Genomic DNA, 20,205 nt, shown 5'->3' on the forward strand with positions numbered 1-20,205 from the left:
AGCCCTCATGAGGGGAAGGGCTCTCTTGCTCTTTCTGGTGTATCATTCTGTAATCAGTGCTTTATTCAGTCTCATTTGTAAGTTATTCTGAGTTTGAATGTTTGTGATAAATTGCTAAAATCTAGACTTTCTGGACCATGGGTCTTCATGTTGTGCATGCTGAAGCATTTTGTGTGGTAACCTCTGGGCAGGGAATGCCTGGCCTGCTGTAATGGAAGATAGTGATAGCCATTGTCTTTAGTTGTTTCTTCTTTTCTTTTGTTTGTTGGCCTTTTGCTTGCCCCATCCTACTTGTATCTATTTTCTTCCTTGCTTTTTATTACTGTTTTTGGGTGGGGTAGACATCTCTTTGGTGTTGATTTGCAAACACTTGAACCTGTGAAATTGTCCCCCTGCTGCTTGGGCCCTTCTCTAGGATGCAGGTGACAACCTACAGATCAGGCAGGATAAGTTGGACAGCATTCTTGGGTAACCTTGGGAAGATTCATAGAGATCTGCAGGAGGGAAGTGGGAGCCTTCTTGGCAGAGGGTATGGCAAATGCTGGGGTTTGAAGAAGGCCTGTGTAGGCTAGCACATGTATGTCATGGTAGGTCTTAGAGGCCGTTGGAAGTCTGAGTAGCCAGAGCAAGACAGGCACTGCTCTGGTTTAAGTGCTAGTACTATGCATACTTCTGCTTATTTTCTGCCATTTTGCCCTTCTACTTTCTGCTATGGATGCCATAGCATGGAGACCCTCACCAAATGCTAGCTTCTTGGACTCAGGAGTGGGGAGCTGAATGAGCCTATTATAAATTTCCTACCCAGGTATTAGTGTGTTACATCAGTAGGAAAAGGATCAAGATTGGCTTTGGAGACGTGGATCCAAGAGTGACTTGAGCAAGCTTGGCTTTGAGAAGGCTTTCTCTGGCAGAGGGCCAAGGCTGGGCCAGGGTCAGTGAGGTGGTGACTGGTTAACTGCCCTGTCGACTGGCTGGTGAGGTGTCTGGCAGTGTTATCAAGCCCTTCCACAGGTATTGTATGCTAAGAATCTCCTCTGGAAGCCACAGTCTCTCAGTTGCTGCCTCCTTGAAAAATGTGAAGGATAGTCCCTGGCACCTGCTCTGCTGTTCCCCTCTTTTTCAGAACACAGGCAACTCCCACATCTAATGCCTCCTCTCCATCTTTAAAGACAAAAATATTTCTAATTAGAGAGGAATGTGCCTTTGAGGGGACAGCCTGACGCCTGCCTGGTGACCTGCAGCTGGTGGAACGGGTGGCCAGTGAAGGACCAATGTCCTGTGTATTTGGAGTGCCAGCCTCCTCCTGTTCTGCCCACCCAATATTTCCCTGTACAAAATAACCAAGACTGGTAGAGCCCTGACAAGGCCTGCTGGTTCTCCTTGGCACCTCTCACCTGGTATTTGTGACACCACAAACAAGGACAGTGCCAGATACTAAGTTAACCTCTCAGGTCTTAGAATCCACTTGGTGATTTGTGACTCCTTCTCCTTAGAGCCCCAGGCCAGGCAGAGCCCTAGAAGGGGTGTATATCATGCTGTGTGATTGAAGCTGCACTGCTGCAGCCGTGGGCCTGGGCTTTCCCACCTGCGTCAGGTCATGTTCCTGATGGGAGAAAGCAGTAACCAGTCCTCAGTGGAGCTCCCTGCATTGGAATCTTCTGCATTCCCTTCTGGAGATGCCTTTTATCCTTCCATGAAGATGCCTTTTCCTTTTCCTCTGATAGGCAGTTTCTCTATATTTCTCTCTGAAAGTCCTACTTCTCTGTGTTTCTGTATTTCAGACTTTCCTTTTGGAAACAATAAAAACCACCAAAACTCTATTGATTTTCAGTTTTTTAGGTTGGAGTACCAAATAAAGCCTCTGTGGGAGCTTCCTTGCCTGGCATGTAATGTGGAAGGACAGAACTGGAAGGGCCTCATAACCCAGTACTCAGGGAGCAGGCACCTGGCAGGCTCTGAGCAGCTCTATCCATCTGGCCAGTTGTGTCAGAGCTGCTGCCTCCCTCTTGTGTAGGGCTCTCTGCCTCCTTCCTGGGGACTGAGCCGGGCTAAATTTTGCAGCTGAGGTTTTTATACCACCAGGCAGGGAGGGGCAGCTTGGCAGAGTTGGCCATTACCCTTTCCTGACTGCCTGTGCTCAGAGCCTGTACATCTTGGTGACATGCCAAGGGTGTGTGATAGGCAGGATGTTACAGTCTTCCTGCAGTGAATGGACTTGGCTTTGGAACCTACAAACTCCTGGGAATATGAACAGTCAGCTTGGTGAGTGTAGGGCCCACCTGTGATTGTAGGTGAACCTAGAGCTGGTTCTGTGCTTCTCCAGTATAAGGCATGCTTTAGCCATGAACACAAGTCTTCCTTCCTCCCTAGACCTCTTTCTCACTTGTCATGTGTAGTAGTCTGTGAGTGTAGGGCATCAGAAAGGAAGAGATGTGGAGACCCCTTAGTACCCCTGCCCTCTTGTTGGTACAACAGCTGGGTCAGACAGGATGACTGTAGCCCCCAAGAGCCTCTTTAATTTTCGAATTTTGGGTGGGACATGAGCTTGAAACAGGATTTGGGTAGCATGGTGGTGCATTTCCCTGTCTTCTAAATTTGTCCTAGAATTCTGGCCTTCCTCCTCTTCCCTCTCGATTGTTCTAGGCAGTTCTTTCTTTCCAACCTTACCTTGTTGCTGCTTCCTCACAATCAGTGCCTCACCTTTAGGAGGGTGTTTGGCCTGTAGCCTGGCCCCTGTGAGTCCTCTACTTGCTACCTTGGAAGTGGGGCTCTTCCTAATTTCTTGTGGCTGAGTTGTGTCAGTTTGCAAGGCACACTTGGCCTCCTCTTGGAGCTGAGGTACTCTGGCTTGCTGCCTACTCCTTTCTGTATTTTACATTGTCCTATCCTCTCCAGGTTCCAGGTTGACAACTGTGGAAGGGAGGCTCCTCCTGACTTGGGAAAGGATGTCCTTGTCCTTGTATTCCTCAGTTCAACACATGAAGAAACAGGTGCTGAGTTCCAGCATCACTGGCTGGCTTGTGGGAACAGTGGTAGGTTTAAGGGTGGAGCTCACAGCAGCTGCTCCTTCTGTAGAATATCTCATCTTGAGTAGTAGTGGAGTTGTCTCATGAGCCAAGCACAGGATTTCTGGTGAAGGACTATGGAGTTCTGGCACAGGAACATCACCCTGGCCACATGGATGTAAATATGGTTGCCTCCTTTCCCTGTGTGCTTGTCCTCTTGGAGGGGGTCAAGGATAAAGGCTCCAGTGCTGCACTGCCAGTCAGTATAGGAAACCATGTGGAACAGGTCAGACCCCAGTGTAAGGGAAGGCCTGCCTTAGCTACCAACCTCTGCCTCACACAGTTTCCTCTCCTCTGGTGAATGATGCTGGTAAGTAAGCTAGTTCTTAAAAGCTCTCCCTGTGTCTCCCTCCAGCCTGTATGGCAGCTCCTTTTCTTGTGACTTCTAGGATGTTGGTAAACAGTTGAGGCTTTTCTTAGGTTGCTTCTGGGCCATTGTTCATCAGTGGGACAATGACATCTTACTCAGGATCTAGCCCAATTGTTTTGAGTATTAGTGTTTGGATACAGGATGTCCCATCCACCCTGGGGGCATCTTAGTTAGGGTTTCTATTGCTGTGAAGAGACACCATGACCACAGCTACTCCTATAAAGGAAAGACATTTAATTGGGGTAGCTTATATTTTCAGAAGTTTAGTCCATTGTTGTCGTAGTGTGGTGACATGATGGCTTGCATGCAGTTGTGGTGCTGGAGCAGTAGCTGAGAGTTCTTACATCTTGATTCACAGGCAACCAGAAGTGGTCTGAGACACTGGGTGGTATCTTGAGCATAGGAGACCTCCAAGCCTGACCGCACAGTGGTACATTTCCTCCAATAAGGCCACATCCATTCCTACAAAGCCACACCTCCTAATAGTGTCAGTCCATCTGGGGGCCATTTTCTTTCAAACCACCATAAAGGGTATAACCTAGAGGGAGTACTGTTACCTTTCACACCTTTTTCCCCTTTCTTCTATCTTTGCTACTGTGAATTTTTTTATCTGAAAAATCACTTAGAGAAGAATGGGGCACATAGCTGCAGGAGGAGCTCAGAAGTAGATCATTGATGTAGTGTATGCAAGGCCCTGGGCTCCATCTCGGCACTGCAGAAAAGCCACCATCCTATGGCTCCAACACCATCATTGTGAGTGTTAGGTTGTGCAGAACACAGCAGTTCCCAGATCTCCCTCCCTGATCTCGCAGTGACCCTTCTCAGACCTCAGAGGAGCCAGATCTGCAAGTCTAGTTTTGTGGGATTGCCTTGTCTATCCTAGACTCTTGAGTGAACTCTCTATACTGTCCTTGCACTTGCCACTGCCTCTAGGCTGTCCCCTAGTGGAAGCTGTGCTGCGTGTCCTTTCTCCTGGAGTGCAATACATGTTTAGAACAACTCAGCAATTTAAGGCATATGCTTGGGCACACATACTGACAAGCCCATGTAGCCATGAACCACACCCCAGGAGACAATATAGAGTAGTAAGAGCTTCTGAAGCCATCCCTAGCTTCGCCCTTAGCCACTGCCCGCCTACCTTCAGCACTTCATTTGCTTGTGATGAAATGTCATACAAAGGGGCTCCTAGGTTGCCTTGGTCTTGATGCCTCAGCTTGGACTGTGCAGTTGGTGCTGATTTTGCACTTTATGCCTATGGTTGCTGTAAGCCTACCGGGAAGCATGTCGAGGTGCTTTTCTCTTTGCATGGGCAAACTGGCCGCATCTGGAGCCTTGTGCTTTTTGTGTCGGTTATGCACAAATGAAAAACAATAGGCCAACAAGATTTGACCGTTGACGCTGTCAGTGGTGAGTCCTCTTTAGCAGGAAAGTTGACAGAAGCCTAGACAGTCATGTACATAGGAGTCAGAAGTAAGAGTGTGTCTAGAGTGCCACTGTGTAAAAAGCTGAATGAGGAAATTTGCCAATAGCACAGTGAAGTCAGTTTACACACTCATGGTACCACCTCATTCCCACTGTTCCTGTAGGTGTTGGGGTGGTTAGGAGGAAGCAGGTGATATATTTCCTCTTGGGACTTACTGGTGGGGTGATGAGGGAAGGCAGATAGTGTGCAGCTCCTGAGTGTGTGACTGTAGTGAGGAGAGTGAGGGGCTTCAAGATGTAGTAAGGAAAACACTTGAGAAAATGGTTCAGAGCTGACCTCAGTCCTGGGGGAGCCTTCACAAAGCCCTCAGAGCAAAATGACTTGGGGTCTTGGCCTGGCTGGCTTCATGGCATGGAGAGGGCCTGAGAGGGAAGGACACACATAGATGCACACATGGGCATGAGTACAGCTTTGCCATGTACAGCCCTCCCTGAACACCACATGGAAGAAAGATGAACTGATTCAGTTTTGTTAGGCCACACTTTTAAGAAAAAGATTATAATGGGATTGGTTGATTAGAGTTAAAACACTGCTTCTCCAGATGGTTGGAGGTCTGCCATGGACATATGTCCACAGCCCTATTCTATATGGTTAGGAATTTAAGAAATTGGGTGTGTGATAACTGTAACTGTCTACTTAACACAATCTAGACTTGCTTGGGAAGAGAGTCAAATGAGGGATTTTGTAAATAAGGGTGGCCTGTGCGTAGGTTTGTAAGGGATTATTTTGATTATCTTAATTGAGGTGGGCAGACCATTCCTTGGGTTTGGATCCTGGACTGTATAAGAGTGGAGAAATTGAATAATAATAGTGCATAGATTCATGCTCTCTGTTCTTTACTGCATATGACTAGGTGACTTGACTTCCTCCACAGTGATGGACTGTAACCAGGTAAGCCAAATAAGCCCTTTCTTCTGTGTCTTAGTTAGGGTTTCTATTGCCATGAAGACGCCATGACACGGCAACTCTTATAAAGGAAAACATTTAATTGGGATTGCTTTCATTCTCAGAGGTTCCGTCCATTATCATGGTGTGACATGGTAGTGTGCAGGTAGACATGGTGCTGGAGAAGGAGCTGAGAGTCCCACATTTTGCTTGACCTATAGGCAGCAGGAAGTGGTCTGGGACTCGGAGCATGGCTTGAGCATATATGAGACCTCAAAGCCCACCCCCACAGTGACACACTTTCTCCAACAAGACCATACTTATTGCAACAAAGCCATACCTCCCAGTAGTGCCACTCTCTTTGGGGGCCATTTTCTTTCAAAGTACCACATCCTGTAAAGTTGTTTTTGCCCAGTATTTTTATCACAGCAGCGGGAAAGGAAACTAGGACAAGACTGTGTGGGTTTTTTGTTGTTGTTGTTGTTGTTTTGTTTTTCTGAAACAGGGTTTCTCTGTGTAGCCTTGGCTGTGTAGCCTGGAACTCACTCTGTAGACCAGGCTGGCCTCAGACTCAGAGATCTGCCTGCCTCTGCCTTCTGAGTGCTAGGATTAAAGTGTGCACCACCACCCACCGCCCGGCAGTGGGTCTTTTTTTAAACACCCATTGTGGGTATGGAAATGCCTGCTCTGATGCTATTACAGGGTTAGGAAGATCCGCTGAGATGGAAGGGTGCTGTGCATGCATTTCTGACAGGAGGATGTTCCTCAGTGCTAGCTCTATGCCAGTTGCTATCGATACAAGAAAAAGAAAAAGATCTTTGTTCTCATCTTCCAGTTTTCTTTGCTGGACCTTAGGATTCAGTGTTTATACAATGTCTGTAAGACTGACGACCATGTCAGAGCCCTCACACTTCTTCTTCAAGTCAAATGCTAGGTAGAGTCTTCTCATTTGGTGTGTGCAGCCCCTCCTTGGACAGTCTTGCTAAGCCCTCCACTCAGGTGTCTGCTGGCATCAGGGTTCTGGGACCTAAGTTCATCATAGGCAGTGCGTGTTTGCTTTGAAAAGAGGGCAGCTTTCCCCATTAGTTATTTTTCAGTGACTTCAGATTGTTTTTTGTTTTTTTCCCTGCCAAGGGCAAACTTGAGAGGAAAGCAGTCTGTTCACTTTCCAGGGGTCCTGTGTGAGCCCTGGGGGGCTATGGTGAGAGCTAATGTGTCTGTGCCCATTTCTTTTTCTTTTTTTTTTCTTTTTTTTTAAAAATCAGATTTAGTTGAGTTTTAAAATTATTTTTAGATTATAGATAGATAGATAGATAAATAGATAGATAGATAGATAGATAGATAGATAGATAGATAGATAGATCACTTTTTCCTCATTTATATCTGTGCACCATGTATATGCATGGTGCACAAAGAGGTTAGAGGAGGGCATTGGATCTCCCTGGAACTAAAGTTACAGGCAGCTCTGAGCTACCATGTGGGTCCTGGGAATTGAACTCAGGTCCTCTGTCAGAACAAGTGGTCTTAACTACTAAGCCATCTCTTCAGCCTTGTGCCAGTTCTTGTGCTGCCTGGCACATGAAGGAGTCCCAAGAAGTGGCTTTCTTCCCCTTTCCTAGAATTTCAGCCTGTAGTTTGTATAAAGTTGTCAGAAAGCAACTGCTTGGTGTCCTTGCCTGACCCCTGCACAGAGAGTATTCCTTTCCTACCCAGACCAGCCTGAAGTTACTCTGGGATTGGCAACTAGTTGGCAGCAAGGTTTGGGTCTGGCCCAGGAGCCTCTATGTAAAGGATAACCTCTAGCAGAGCAGGTGTGAAGCCCTATATCCTGAAGTTCCATGGGGGTCTCCTGCTGCTGCTGTTGTAGTCATATTGGCTACCTCCACCCTTCCATTTACTCAGGCTACCCGTTCCCCCTAAAGAGAGCTGACAGGCCAAGCACCTGAGTAGGATGGTCTTCTGCTACCCAGAATCTCTTAGTGTAGTCACATAGGGTGGATGAGATAATTGCATGCAGGTCAGGTTGGAAGCATAGAGAGGCTGGTGGCAGGGCGGGGGTGTTCTTAGGGAGCCCTCCTTTCCCAGCAGGAAAGGTACAGCCCACCATGGTGGTTTTGAACCTTGTGGCATACCAAGAAAAGACTGCACTGTCTGGAAGTAAGCAGACCAGAGACTCTCACCTTTTACTGCCTCAGGCACCTGTGTTCTGGAGGAATGCCTGCCAGGAGACTGGGACAACATACTTTTCTGCCGAGGAGCTCTTGCTCTTTGGCAGTGGGCAGGCAGTGCTCCTTCTGCCCAGCGTTGGCTCTCTGGATGCACTGCCTGGGAGTTGCCTCTAATCCTTCAGGCTCTCCATAACTCAGGAAGGAGTGGGGAGCTACTGAAGCCAACAGGACTGAGCAGGGGATAATAGGATACTACTGTTGGTCACTCTGGATTTCTATCTAAGGGTTTTTTCCCCAGGCATGTGATTTGTGAGAAATTGCCCCTACAGCCTGACCAGGTGTGTTCCCAACAGACAGACTGGGGCTTGGCATGCCTCTGTTTTTTCCAGGCTAAGGTTGCATGGCTGGTGGGAGCATTTATTTACTTGACCTGGGGGCAGTTAACTGGACTGTCCAATATATGCCTGGAGGATACACTTGCTTGGCTTGGGGGCAGTAGGGCACTGAAATGGCAACTTTGTTATGGAATCTGTGCTCTTGGCCAAAGTAGGTCTGTGGGCCCAGGAGCTTCTCAATCAGGATGTTGCCTCAGGTGTATAAGCTGAATGCAGATGTGAACACGAGGATGATTGCTTCCAGGCACCTCTTCTATGGATAGGGGTTTCTGCGTGAGCGTCTGCTGCACCAGAATCTGCAATGTGAGAATACTTTATAGTGACACCTGCTTATTGGTCATTCATAAGTGAGAACTGCAATCATCTGGATGCTAAGCCTTGAGTCCCAGGAGGAAGCTCCCTGGGGCATTGCTCAGCTGACAGGTGCAGGTCTGTCTCCATCTCTTGTGGGGCTAAGGGAGGACAAGGCTGAAGCCAAGGCAGATGTCACCTGAGGTAATAATGTTTCTACTGTGTGGTTATCTAGGATGTCTGATTGTCCTTGCATCTCTGGGTCCTTCTACCTCTCACCCCCAGGGCCTGTCCAACTTTGCCCCATGGTGCCAGTGAAATCTCTGCTCTTCTAATTAAATTCTACAGGGCCTTTCCAGGTCCTCAAATCATAGTTCAGACTTTACCTCAGTCTCTAGAGGTTCCTTCCCTATTATGCATTCCCTTTTAGCCCTCCACTGACTCTTCTTCCCCTGAGCTCCCATCCCAAGACTCCTATCCCTGGTTCTTTCCCTTTGAAAGCCTGGCAGAGTTGAACCCTCAATATAGGCTGATTGCCCAGTCTAACCAGCCTGGGATGGTCTTTGGTAAGCTTTTGAAAAAAGAGCCTGGGACCTGGACACAGGGTGGAAAGCCAAATGTTTTACGCAAAGGACTATACATCCATGATGCAAGGCCCTGCCTTATTCTATGGGGAACTGTGTACTGTCCTCCTGTCTGATGTACTTGGGTACCAGGGGTTGCTGGTTGGAGTTCTCTGGCTGGGCTAGTGCTGTTCCATGGTACAAACTCATTTCTGGAAGCAGTTTTAGGAGCTCAGATGCTTTGGAACCTCAAAGGCAGGAACTAGTGAAAGGCCTTCTACTTCAAGGTGGTTAACAAGAGACTCTGTATGTCAGGGTCTGCAGATTCTTGTGATTCTTCTTACTTTGGGACTGATCTCAGCACTGACCACCAGACACTCTTTTCCCTAGTGTCTCACCCCTATTCCTGCTTGTGAGACCAGAGAACAGACTATTCTATGGGATGGGCCTCCTAGCCTGGGCCTGAGGGTCTTGGCTGGCTGTGTAAAGCTATGTGTCTGCCAGCTACAGTAGCCTGGCAATAGAACCCTGGAGGTCTTCTCCAGGGTGGACACAGCAAAAAGATATCTCCATGTTTCTCTCCCATTAGCTTGCCTGCCTCAAGAAACATTTCAGCACAAATAAGTACTTTCATTATGTTGTGTGGTAAACCCACCCTAGGGATTTTGCTTTGGAAGATAGCTCTGTCTTCTATGCCCTGCTCCAGACTAGCGTATAACAGCTTCAACACTTGTCCAGAGGGTAAAGGGGTGTGTGTGTGTGTGTGTGTGTGTGTGTGTGTGTGTGTTATGAGAGAATGAAGGAGAGCAAGGATGAATGGCTGGAGCTGTGATCTGAGCACCATAAGTCTCCCATTTCTCTGTTACTAACCACAGTTGCCATCAGTGATAAAGTTCAGGCCCCATTGTCTACTGAATCACTGATACAGGTATCACTATTGTGACTGTGTGGTATCCTGGTGATTCTGGTTTACATGGAATGTAGCACAGAATTAACCTGTCAACATGACAGGCACTGTGGGGTCACAGGCAAATCACAGAAGGGCAGAGACTCACTGGGGAAGTGTTTATGACTGAAGAGCTAAGGTGTGGCATCCAGATATGTGTTTGGGAGGACAGCTAGGCCTGTGACTCACAGGAACAGACCTGGTGCCTACCTTACTGGAGTGGTCCTTGAGCAGGTTAAGTCCTACTTTTTCATAGACTTTCCCCTATCCCCTTAACACAGCCATTGGGACCATGCCTCAGATTTCATGGGGAACAGATACATGGCTTCTAAGGTCAGCTTTTCCCAGATACCAGTGTGGCTAGTTTGGGGATGCAGTACTCTTCATCTGGGACACTGTGGGCATCCCAGTCCAGGCAGCTGCATATGTCACAGAGACTACTGTCTTGGAAAAGGCTACCCTTTTCCCTATTCCTACCCCAGTGAGCCTATAATTAGAGCTTTGTACCTAACCATGTCAGCCTGTTCCCAGAACTATTCCGGATGCCATCAAGGAACTGCAAGGATGAAGCATAGAGTTGATTCAGGCCTCGTGGACTGAGAACACATTGAAGCAGGGGAAGCAGTCTCATTTGACTCACTGTGGTTTGACTCCCTCACCTGCCCATATCTACTCTGTGCTATGTTGACAGAAGCTTCTCTGTCCCTCCTAGCCCTGAGGTCCAGACAAATCTCTCCCATCTGAGCTCTCATAGCTGCTTATAAAATAATTGTTCAGAGGCTTATATTAATTACAAACTGTTTGGTCTATGGCTCAGACTTCTTGCTAGCTAGCTCTTACAACTTAACCCATTCCTATTAATCTATGTTTTGCCACGTGGCTTTGTGGCATTACCTGTTCTCTTACATCTTGCTTCTGGCAGTGGCTCGCAGTGTTTCCCTGACTCTGCCTTTCTTCTCTTTCTCTCGGATTTTCCCACCTGGCTCCATCCTGCCTTGCCATAGGCCAATGCAGCTTTATTTATTAACCAGTGGGAGCAACACATACTCACATCACAGCATACAGAAAGATATCCCACAGCAGTGCTATTAGAATTAATTTTCTGAGCCAGGTGGTGGTGGTGCATGCCTTTAATCCCAGGTAGGCAGATCTCAGTTTGAGGACAGCCTGGTCTATATAGTGAGTTCTAGGACAGTCAGGGCTACATATAGAAACCCTGTCTCAAGAAATCAAAAAGAAAAAAAAAGTTATTTTCTGGCTATAATACTAATTTGGAATTTCTTTCATTCATTGCCAAATATTGACTCCCTGCTGGTGCTCTATTCTAGGTACTGGGAATATAATGGACATAAGGTCCCTGCCCTAGAGTCTCTTTTCTGATAGGACAGATGTGGCTGTTGGAGGGTACTTTCCATATCTGACCCCATGTAGCTTCTGACATCAGACAGGATCAGAGTGGTAATGGTCCTAGGCCCTTGCTTTCTTTGATGTGGACCTCCTGAGCTGTTTGATGGCAGAGAAAAGCTGCGTTTTGACACCAGAAGAGTTATCTTTGAGGTGCTGCAGTGCTCCCACAACTGCAGCTGCATGTCTGCTGCACTTCCTGGTCACATGCTCAGAATCATACTACCTGTAGCTGGTTTGCACTAGCTCTTCAACTGAACTCTACTGGTCATGGGCAGTACCATGTAGCAGGCCTCACTCCCCCTTTCAGAGTAAGGCTTCTGCTTTCTAACTGCTGCCATGTTCTTGCCTGAATGTTTATATGGACATTTATGTTTTCTTTTGGTGTTAGTCTGTAGCTGTAGAGTTACTTACTGGCTTGGTATAACTTTAAAAGAAGCTACCAGCTGTTTCCCAAAATTGTCATTCCACTTCCTGTCCCCACCAATGTTGTGTTCCTTCTCTGGTTGTCCCCCTCTTTTACCACCTCATCATGTATTTGCATTCTGTTTGGCTTGAGCTATTATTCTGTCTCAGGTAGCATGCACTTCCCAGCAACCAGCTCTGCTAAACAAACACTCTTATGCATAGCAGCCTATGTCTTAAAGTTTCTATTGCTGTGATAAAATACCAAAAATAACTTGGGGAGGAAAGAGTTTTATTTTCATTTTATAGCTTGTAGTCTATTAATCCAAGGAAGTCAGGGAAGGAAATCAAGGCAAGAATCTGGAGGCAGGAACTGATGCAGAGGCCATGGAGGAGTGCTGCTTACCAGTTTGTTCCCCATAGCTTGCTCAGTCTGCATTCTTATACCATCCAGGACCTATCCAGGGTGGCACCACCCATAATGGTCTGAGTCCTCTCATATCAATTATCAATCAAGTAAATGTCCTACAGACTTGGCTACAGGCCAATTCTATAGAGGCATTTTCTGGATTAAGATTTCCTCTTTCCAGATGTCCCTAGTTTGTGCCAAGTTAACATAAAACCAACCAGAACACTGGGATTGTTGCCTTTATAATATGTCTTGTTCAGCATTTAACTCTTCTTGAAAACAGGATTGTCTGAGTTATAAGACTTATGTACTTAGTGCAGATAAGAATCTTTTGTTAGGTACATGCAACCTATGGTTACCTACTACGTTCATTTTTTTAAGATTGATTTATTTTTATTTTATGTGTATGTATGTTTTGCCTGCATGTATGTCTGTGTACCATGTGTGTGCCTGGTGCCAGTGGAGGCCAGAAGAGGGTATCAGATGCCCTAAAAGTGAGTTTCAGGTAGTTTTGAGCTGCCATATGAATGCTGGGAATAGAACCCAGGTCCTGTGGAAGAGCAACCAGTGCTCTTAACAACTGAGTCGTCTTTCCCTCCCCAAGTGTCTTAGTTAGGGTTTTATTGCTATGAGGAGATACTATGACCATGACAGCTCTTATAAAGGAAAACATTTAATTGGGGCTGGCTTGCAGTTTCAGAGGTTTAGTCTATTATTGTCATGGTGAGAAGCATGCAGCATGCAGGCAGAAGCACGTGGTGCTGGAGAATGAGCTGAGAGCTCTACATCTTGATCTGTAGGCAGCAGAAGACGACTGAGACACACTAGCTAGACTTGAGCTTCTTAGACCTCAAAACCCACTCTCACAGTAACACATTTCCTCCAATAAGGTCACACCTGCTAATAGTACCACTTCCTATGGGCCAAACATTCAAACACAGAGTCTATGGGGGCCATTCCTATTCAAACCACCATACCAAGTCTGTTCATTTTTTACAAACATCAAAAAAAAAAAAGTTTGTTGTTGTTGGTTGTTTTCTTTACTCTTTTGCTCTTAGCTCTTTTGGGGACTTGCCACCCAGCTCCCAAATAAATACACACAAAGGCTTTTTCCTACTTAAGAGTGCCTGGCCTTAGCTTGGCTTGTTTCTTGCCAGCTTTTCTTAAATTATCCCATCTATCTTTGACCTCAGGGATTTATCTTTCTCTATTCCTGTATACCTTTTCTTTATTTCTTACTTGGTGCCTGGCTGTGTAGCTGGTTGGCTGGGTGGCTGAGTGGCTGGCCCCTGAAGTCCTCCTCCTTCCTCTCCTGTTCCTTGATCTTTCTTCCTCTCCCCCCAGATTTCTCCTTCTATTTCTCCTCTCTGCCTGCCAGCCCCACCTGTCCTTTCTTCTGCCTCGCTATTGGCCGTTCAGCTCTTTATTAAACCATCAGATGTTTTAGACAGGCACAGTAACACAGCTTCACAGAGTTAAACAAATGCAACATAAAGGAATGCAATACTTCTTTGCATCACTAAACAAATGTTCCACAGCATAAACAAATGTAACACATCTTAAAATAATATTCTATGACAGTTTATGTCTGTTTAAATGTTGGTGAGATTCTTTTTTCTCCTTTTAATATAATGTTGTTTGTATTTTGAAAAGCTTTGCCTGCTCTGAGCTTGGTAGAGATACTACTAAGCTTTGTTTCTGTTTTGTTCTCTAATGCATCTAACTGTGAGGTAGGGCTTACCACTGTTTCTTACCAACACATTCCTTTCTCCACTGAATGATTTTGTACTTTTGTTTTGTCATAGTTTTCATTTTTCTAAGTCAGGAGAGAAGTGGTTGAGTCACATGGTAATTGTATGTTTAACTTTTTAGAATACATTCAAACTGTTTGCTAGACTAGTTGGCCATTTTGGATTCCCTCCAGTAAATGATTCAGGAATCTACTTGCTCCATGTTAGCACTTTTTTTTTTAGCCATTCTGACAGGTGCTGCTATGGTCTGGATATGGTTTGAGTATGCCTCCCAAGAGCCTATATGTTGATTTTAATTTCCACTGTGAGACATTCATCAGTGGAGACTGATTCTTACCATGGTGTTCAGAGGCAGGAGCTTCAGTGGGTGAGTAGGGTTAGAGAAATCTCTTAGGTTAGAACCCTAGGATGCAGTTCTGCTGACCAAATAAGAGTAGAAGCCACACAGACATACTCTCCCCATCTCTTGTTGTGTGATACTCTATACTCTATGACGTCTTGGACTTCAGTCAGCAAAAAGGCAGTTGATGTGAAGCTGGAGAAAAGGTTAGGTGCTTACAAGCACTAGCTGCTCTTCCAGAGGACTGGAGTTTAGTTCCCAGCACCAACATGGCAGCTCAAAACCATCTATAACTCCAGTTCCAGGGAATCCTATGCCTGCTTCTGGCCTCCTTGGGTACCAGATACACATGTAGTACAGACAGACATACAGACAAACACCCAAAAAATAAAAAGGAACATTTTAGGTTTTCTGTTTTTAGGCAATTGCCAAGTGGGGATTTCTGAACTTCAGAACTGTAAACTAAACAAGCCCTCTTTTTAAGATTACCTAGTTTCCAGGCTGACCAACCCTGCAACTACCCAGGCGCAGAACCGGGGTTAAGTGTTGGCCCATCCCAGCATCCACCTGTCTGTGATCTGCTGGAGCATAGGTGTGTGTGTGTGTGTGTGTGTGTGTGTGGGAGTGTTGTCCTGTGGACCCAGGACTATAGGATATCCACGACACAGGACAATAATAGGATGTCCAGGAAGAGTCCCAGTTAGGGCCCAGTGTCAACAGTGTAGCAGAGACCAGGTACCTCGAACCAAACCAACAGTTCTTTGAGATGAACGCCTGCATGTAAAGATGTATGGATAAAGGGGTTTACTGTGTGACTCACTGTGTCACACTACAGCTTCCATGATGAGATTTCCCCTTTCTTCCTTTTTTCCTTTTTTATCTTAAATTTTATTTTGTTTTATTTTTGGGGGTGAGGTTGCAGGGCAGAGGGTGAATGCAAGGGACGGGAGGTGGATGGGGTTGAGATGCATGATGTGAAAGACACAAAGAATAAAAAAGAAAGTTAAAAAAAAAAAGATTACCCAGCTTCAGGTTATTCTTAATGGTAAGACAGGCCGGGTGTTGGTGACGCACGCCTTTAATCCCAGCACTCGAGGCAGAGGCAGGCAGATCTCTGTGAGTTTGAGGCCAGCCTGGTCTACAGAGTGAGATCCAGGACAGGCACCAAAACTACACAGAGAAACCCTGTCTCGAAAAAACAAAAACAAAAATAAAACAAATAGTAAGACAGAATAAAGTGATGCAGATTGCCAGAAGCCATACTGGATGCCATCTCTTCCATCATTGGTACCAGGCTCACCATCAGGCCCTGGTGCTATCTCCAGAGCATATTAAGGAAGTGCTTTTTTCTACCCCACATCCTTCAATGTTTGCAGAAGCTGCTAGCCCAGATTTCTTGTTCCATCCCTATTAGTACATTCCACCAGAGAACCAGAGAAACCTGTGAGGAACATAAATTGGATCTTGCCACTGCCCAGAGTAAATCTTTCGATGCTTTTCTGTCCTGATCCCCACCCAGGACTTTGGGCCTTGTGCCATTTGTCCAACCTCTTTCCTTGTCTCCACCATTATACACTACTGATGCCCCTTTTGGGTTCTGGCTTTCTGTCTGTTCTTTAGCTAGCTGGTTGGCTTGCCCTGTCTTCTCAGTGTCACTAGGGTCTCATTTCACAGTGTAACAGTTTGACTTACATGTTTATGTGTTCTTGTTCATTTGGATGCTGTTTTTAAATTCTAAAAATTGACACATAACCTGCTTGTGGGATTCAGTTACTCACTATCGCTGGCATCTGAGTCTGTTTGCACTGGCTTTCTTTCCTGGTCATGGTTTGTTTTTCTGTTTCTTTACATATCTAGCACTTTTTAAATACTACTCTCAGGAAGTATATTATTCAAAAGCTCAGCTCGTAACCAGGTTGCCCTCCAGGAGGTAGGACCAAGCTTCTCAGCCATCACCTACTCACTTGTAGCTGAACGAAGCCTCTTCCTTACTGAGAGAGGCTCTGTGAAGTGGAGACCTTGCAGGCAACCCAGCCAGGACAGCCAGGGCTCCTGGCTCAGAGACAAGTCATGTGGAGACCCTTGGTGGGAGGTTAAGAGAGGACCGTCTTCCTTCCTCATCCCATAGCCTCTGTCTAACCCTGGGGAAAATAAAACACCCAAGCCTGGTTCATATCTGTCACCTATGTGGAGAAGATCTGCAGTGCCCATCCCTTAATTGGCAGGAACATGGGAGCTTGACTGGCACCCAAACCATAGTGGATCTTGTCGAGCAGAGCCTCCCTATCAGTCCATATTGACTACTCTGACACTCCAGTGGAGTCCAGGATGAGATAAGGTGGGAGTACCACTCCCAGGTATTTGATTTTTAAGGCTTGGCAGTCTCCTATGTACAGAACAGCCACAAAGAAGACCTTGGCTACACAATTTCGTTGCCCGTGATATGTTCCGGATATTTCTGATGCCATAGTGGCAATGGTCCTGACTGGCAGGCCTTAGCAGCCCTGTCCAGAACCAGCTTTGTGCCCCCTAGATTCTCCAGAAGCCTGTTGATCCTTTTCAAAAAGCTTGTCTGAAACTCACCTGCAGAGTAGCAGCAGTTGTGCCCATTCTGGAGGGAATCTAATGGCCTGTTGATCCCTATCCTGAGTGTGCTTGCTGGAGAAGCCTTGCCTGCCTGCTGGTTTCCAGGCTTCACTCATCAGGGCTGTATTCAGCCCTAGGCCTAGATGCAAGGGAGGGCCTCCAGGTGTGACTTGGGTCTTTCTGACAGGCCCTTCCCACTGCTGAGTCTGCCCCTGTCTCCTCCCTTTTGGCTTTGCTGATCCCACCCTGCCTATGCCACTTTGAAAAAGCTGTTCAGGCACTCCCCTATTTCGCCAGCCTGGGCGGCCCTTGCTGTGTAAAGGGAGCAGCTGTTTGTCTCTACCGTGGTCCTCATTGGCCTAGAGCAAGGGCGGAGGGCACTTCCGAGGGAGGGAGCCCAGAGCTGCAATGCCTGGCCTCCACTTTCCCTCACCAGCTCTGCACTCCCCACATCATGTTTGGAGAGCACTGCAGTCTCCCTTCAGAGAAAACTCTGCTCAGCCACCCCCCCAAAACTGGACTCCGCTGCAAAATGGTGCTTCAGGCAGTCAGCAAAGTGCTCAGGTAACAGTCGGCCCAAAGCAGTCTGCCTGGGAGGCAGTTGGCTGTGGCCCTGATTGCCTTCTCAGCAAAGCAGCCTGCTGTGCAGAGCCTGCAGTGGGGTGGGTATGCTGCTCCTGGGCCTGATGCTGGGGTAGTTGATATAGCCTGGCCAGCCTAACAACTGAGCTTACTGCATGTTGCCCAGGAGCAACCATTTGCATTAGACTTTTGCTATGTGTGGCTCTCCTTGATGTTAGACGGAAGTCCTACCTTGCTCCCTTTGGAGAGTGCTGGACAGTGAGTGACCTTTATCACAAGTGTGTCTGCCTGGGCTTGTGTTTTTGGCCAGTGGCTGTCTCTTGAACATGGGCCTTGGCTACCCAAGGCAAGGATTTCCTGGAACCTGTCCTTGAGTGTCCAGAGAAGTGACATGGTGTATACCCCAGGTGCCTGCTGTATGTTAGCTGCTACTGGGTGTTGCCAGGAAAGCTTTTCAGACTTTTCTAACCTGTAGTGGTACTCTTACCCCAAGCCTGGGGTGTGTGTGGAATGCAAGTGGATGGGTGAGAGGGTGTGTGCATGACTTGTTGATGGGGTGGCAGTGTCAAGGCAACTTGAGGCTGTATTCCTCAGCCTCGAGGGAAGAGGCTCTGCCTTTTAGAGTCCAGTCAGTTTTCCTTCAGTGTAGGAATCTTGTGTTTGCCTCCTAACTCAGTGAGTCAGTCAGTCTGTCTGTCCTTTCTTTCTTTCTTTTCTGTCTTCCTTCCTTCCTTCCTTCCTTCCTTCCTTCCTTCCTTCCTTCCTTCCTTTCTTTCTTTCTTTTTCTTCGTCCTTCCATCCTTCCGTCCTTCCTTTCTTTGAGACAAGGTCTCAATATGTAGCCTTGGCTATCTTGAAACTATGTAAGACTGGCTGACTTTGAACTCACAGAGATCTGCCTGCCCCTGCCTGCTGAGTGATGGGATTAAAGCTGTGTGCTGCCATGCCCAGTAGGGCTGTTATTATTTAAAATGAAAGTAAATAGCATTTGCTTTTCCAGTACCTCTTTAAACTGTGAACTCCCAAAACAGAACTCTTGGTGAGGCTTTTGACATGAGTCCAGCCTATAGTAGCTCCTTTCAGGTGGCTGATGAGTTTTGGGATGCATGTGTCTGTGCACCAGCCTGTCCCTTGTCACCTCTGACCTTACCTGTTCCCCTGGGCCATTGCCACTACGTCATTACCTGAGTACCTGAATAGGGACTGTCAGCAAAGTGGTGGCATCATCTGCCCTGATTTGGAATGTTATTGATGATGATAGTACATAGTGGACCATACACATGTTAATGTGTGTATTTCTGCATGTGTGTGGATAGCCGGTAACCATCCTCAGCTCCAGGAAGGCTAAAGAATGGCACTCACCTGCCAGTGAATCCTGGCTGCCTACACTGGGGAAGTTCCCATTGGGAGACATCTTAGCCTGGCCTTCTGGAGGGTTACATTGAGTTCAGTAGGATAAGTGGGTACTGTCTAGGCATACCTCAGGCCTGATGTGTCTCTCTCTACTGCCTTGTTCTCCAGGTGAGTGGGTCTTTTACTGGGTCAAGGACACTGGTGAGAGCTCCAGTGACCCTCTCTACTGCTTCTGACCCCAGCCCAACCTGTATAGTGAGGGCTGGGAGGGTCTTCCCATCTTGGTCTCTGAGGAAAGCATTGGGCAGTGGAGTTAGTGAGGAGTTGGTCCAGATATGGGCTTCCCAGTATTAGAAATGAAATTTTCAGGCTCCACAGAGACCTAGGCCCAGATAGATGCTTCAAAAGAAATGGCAACCAGGGGTGAGTGTCTTCCCTATACTCACAGTCCAGTGGTAGGGTACCAGCTGTTGAGGGGCTGGGGAGAACCTGGGAGTATTTGGCTGGGCTGTGAAGGCCATGCTAGCTTGTACCTTGTTATCACAGAGGCCCTACAGTGATGAGAAAAGATACCATTATAAGCTTGGAGTTAGTGCTTTGAGTAGGTTGTAGCTTGGACATTTGCCATGACCAGGAGTGTGGGAGTCCCCAGTTATACCACTCTCCTTTTAGCATCTAGCTGTACTCTGCCTGAATAATAATATTTCTCAGACCTGGCCAGGGAAGGGCTTGTATCTTCAAGCTCCTCATGCCCTGCCCCTTGCCATACCGTCCTCCAGTGCTATCCCCCAGCCCCTCAGTGTTAGCATCTCCTTCCTTAATGTTGACCACAGGCCTCTAGATGTTAACTTCTGGTCCCTCATTGCTAATCCCCACTCTGTCCAGCCCCTCAGTGTTAACCCAGCTGAGACTGGTCAGGTGGCAGGGTGGAAAGCAAACACATTCTGTTTCTCTAGAGGCCTGGGATATCCACACTCAATATTTTTCACTTCCTTGGAGTGATGTACTTTGCCACAAGACTCTTATATCCCCTCCCTACCATCCTCAGACCTTAGTGTTTTTAAGCCCTTCATCCTCTTGACTTACTATGTATGCCTCCCCCCAAGTCTGAGCATCCTTTTCTTGGAGCACTTTGCTTTGTGAGCATCTGTGTTGGGTCAGAGGCTGGAGAAACCTGGGTGGCATGCCAAATGGAGGCTTGTGGGGAGG

At 47.0% G+C, this 20,205-nt stretch overlaps 1 protein-coding gene across 3 annotated transcripts in view; it reads left to right on the forward strand.

The window, feature by feature from the left end:
- Mob2 (MOB kinase activator 2) overlaps positions 1–20,205 on the forward strand; it is a 61,316-nt gene that overhangs the window by 26,207 nt on the left and 14,904 nt on the right. Inside the window, exon 1 of one of the 3 annotated variants that reach the window (XM_052711799.1) lies at positions 17,436–17,625. The exons of 1 other annotated variant lie outside the window; for it this stretch is intronic. In XM_052711799.1, the coding sequence (XP_052567759.1) occupies positions 17,516–17,625 (110 nt within the window). In that variant the 5' untranslated portion in view covers positions 17,436–17,515. Of the gene's footprint in view, positions 1–17,435; positions 17,626–20,205 lie in introns of those variants that run through there. One more of the 3 variants, XM_052711796.1, reaches the window with a different exon arrangement.

The sequence above is a fragment of the Peromyscus californicus genome, unplaced genomic scaffold (assembly GCF_007827085.1).
Source record: "Peromyscus californicus insignis strain IS unplaced genomic scaffold, ASM782708v3 Scaffold_4__1_contigs__length_199733344, whole genome shotgun sequence".
In the NCBI taxonomy this organism is placed as follows: Eukaryota; Metazoa; Chordata; class Mammalia; order Rodentia; family Cricetidae; genus Peromyscus; species Peromyscus californicus.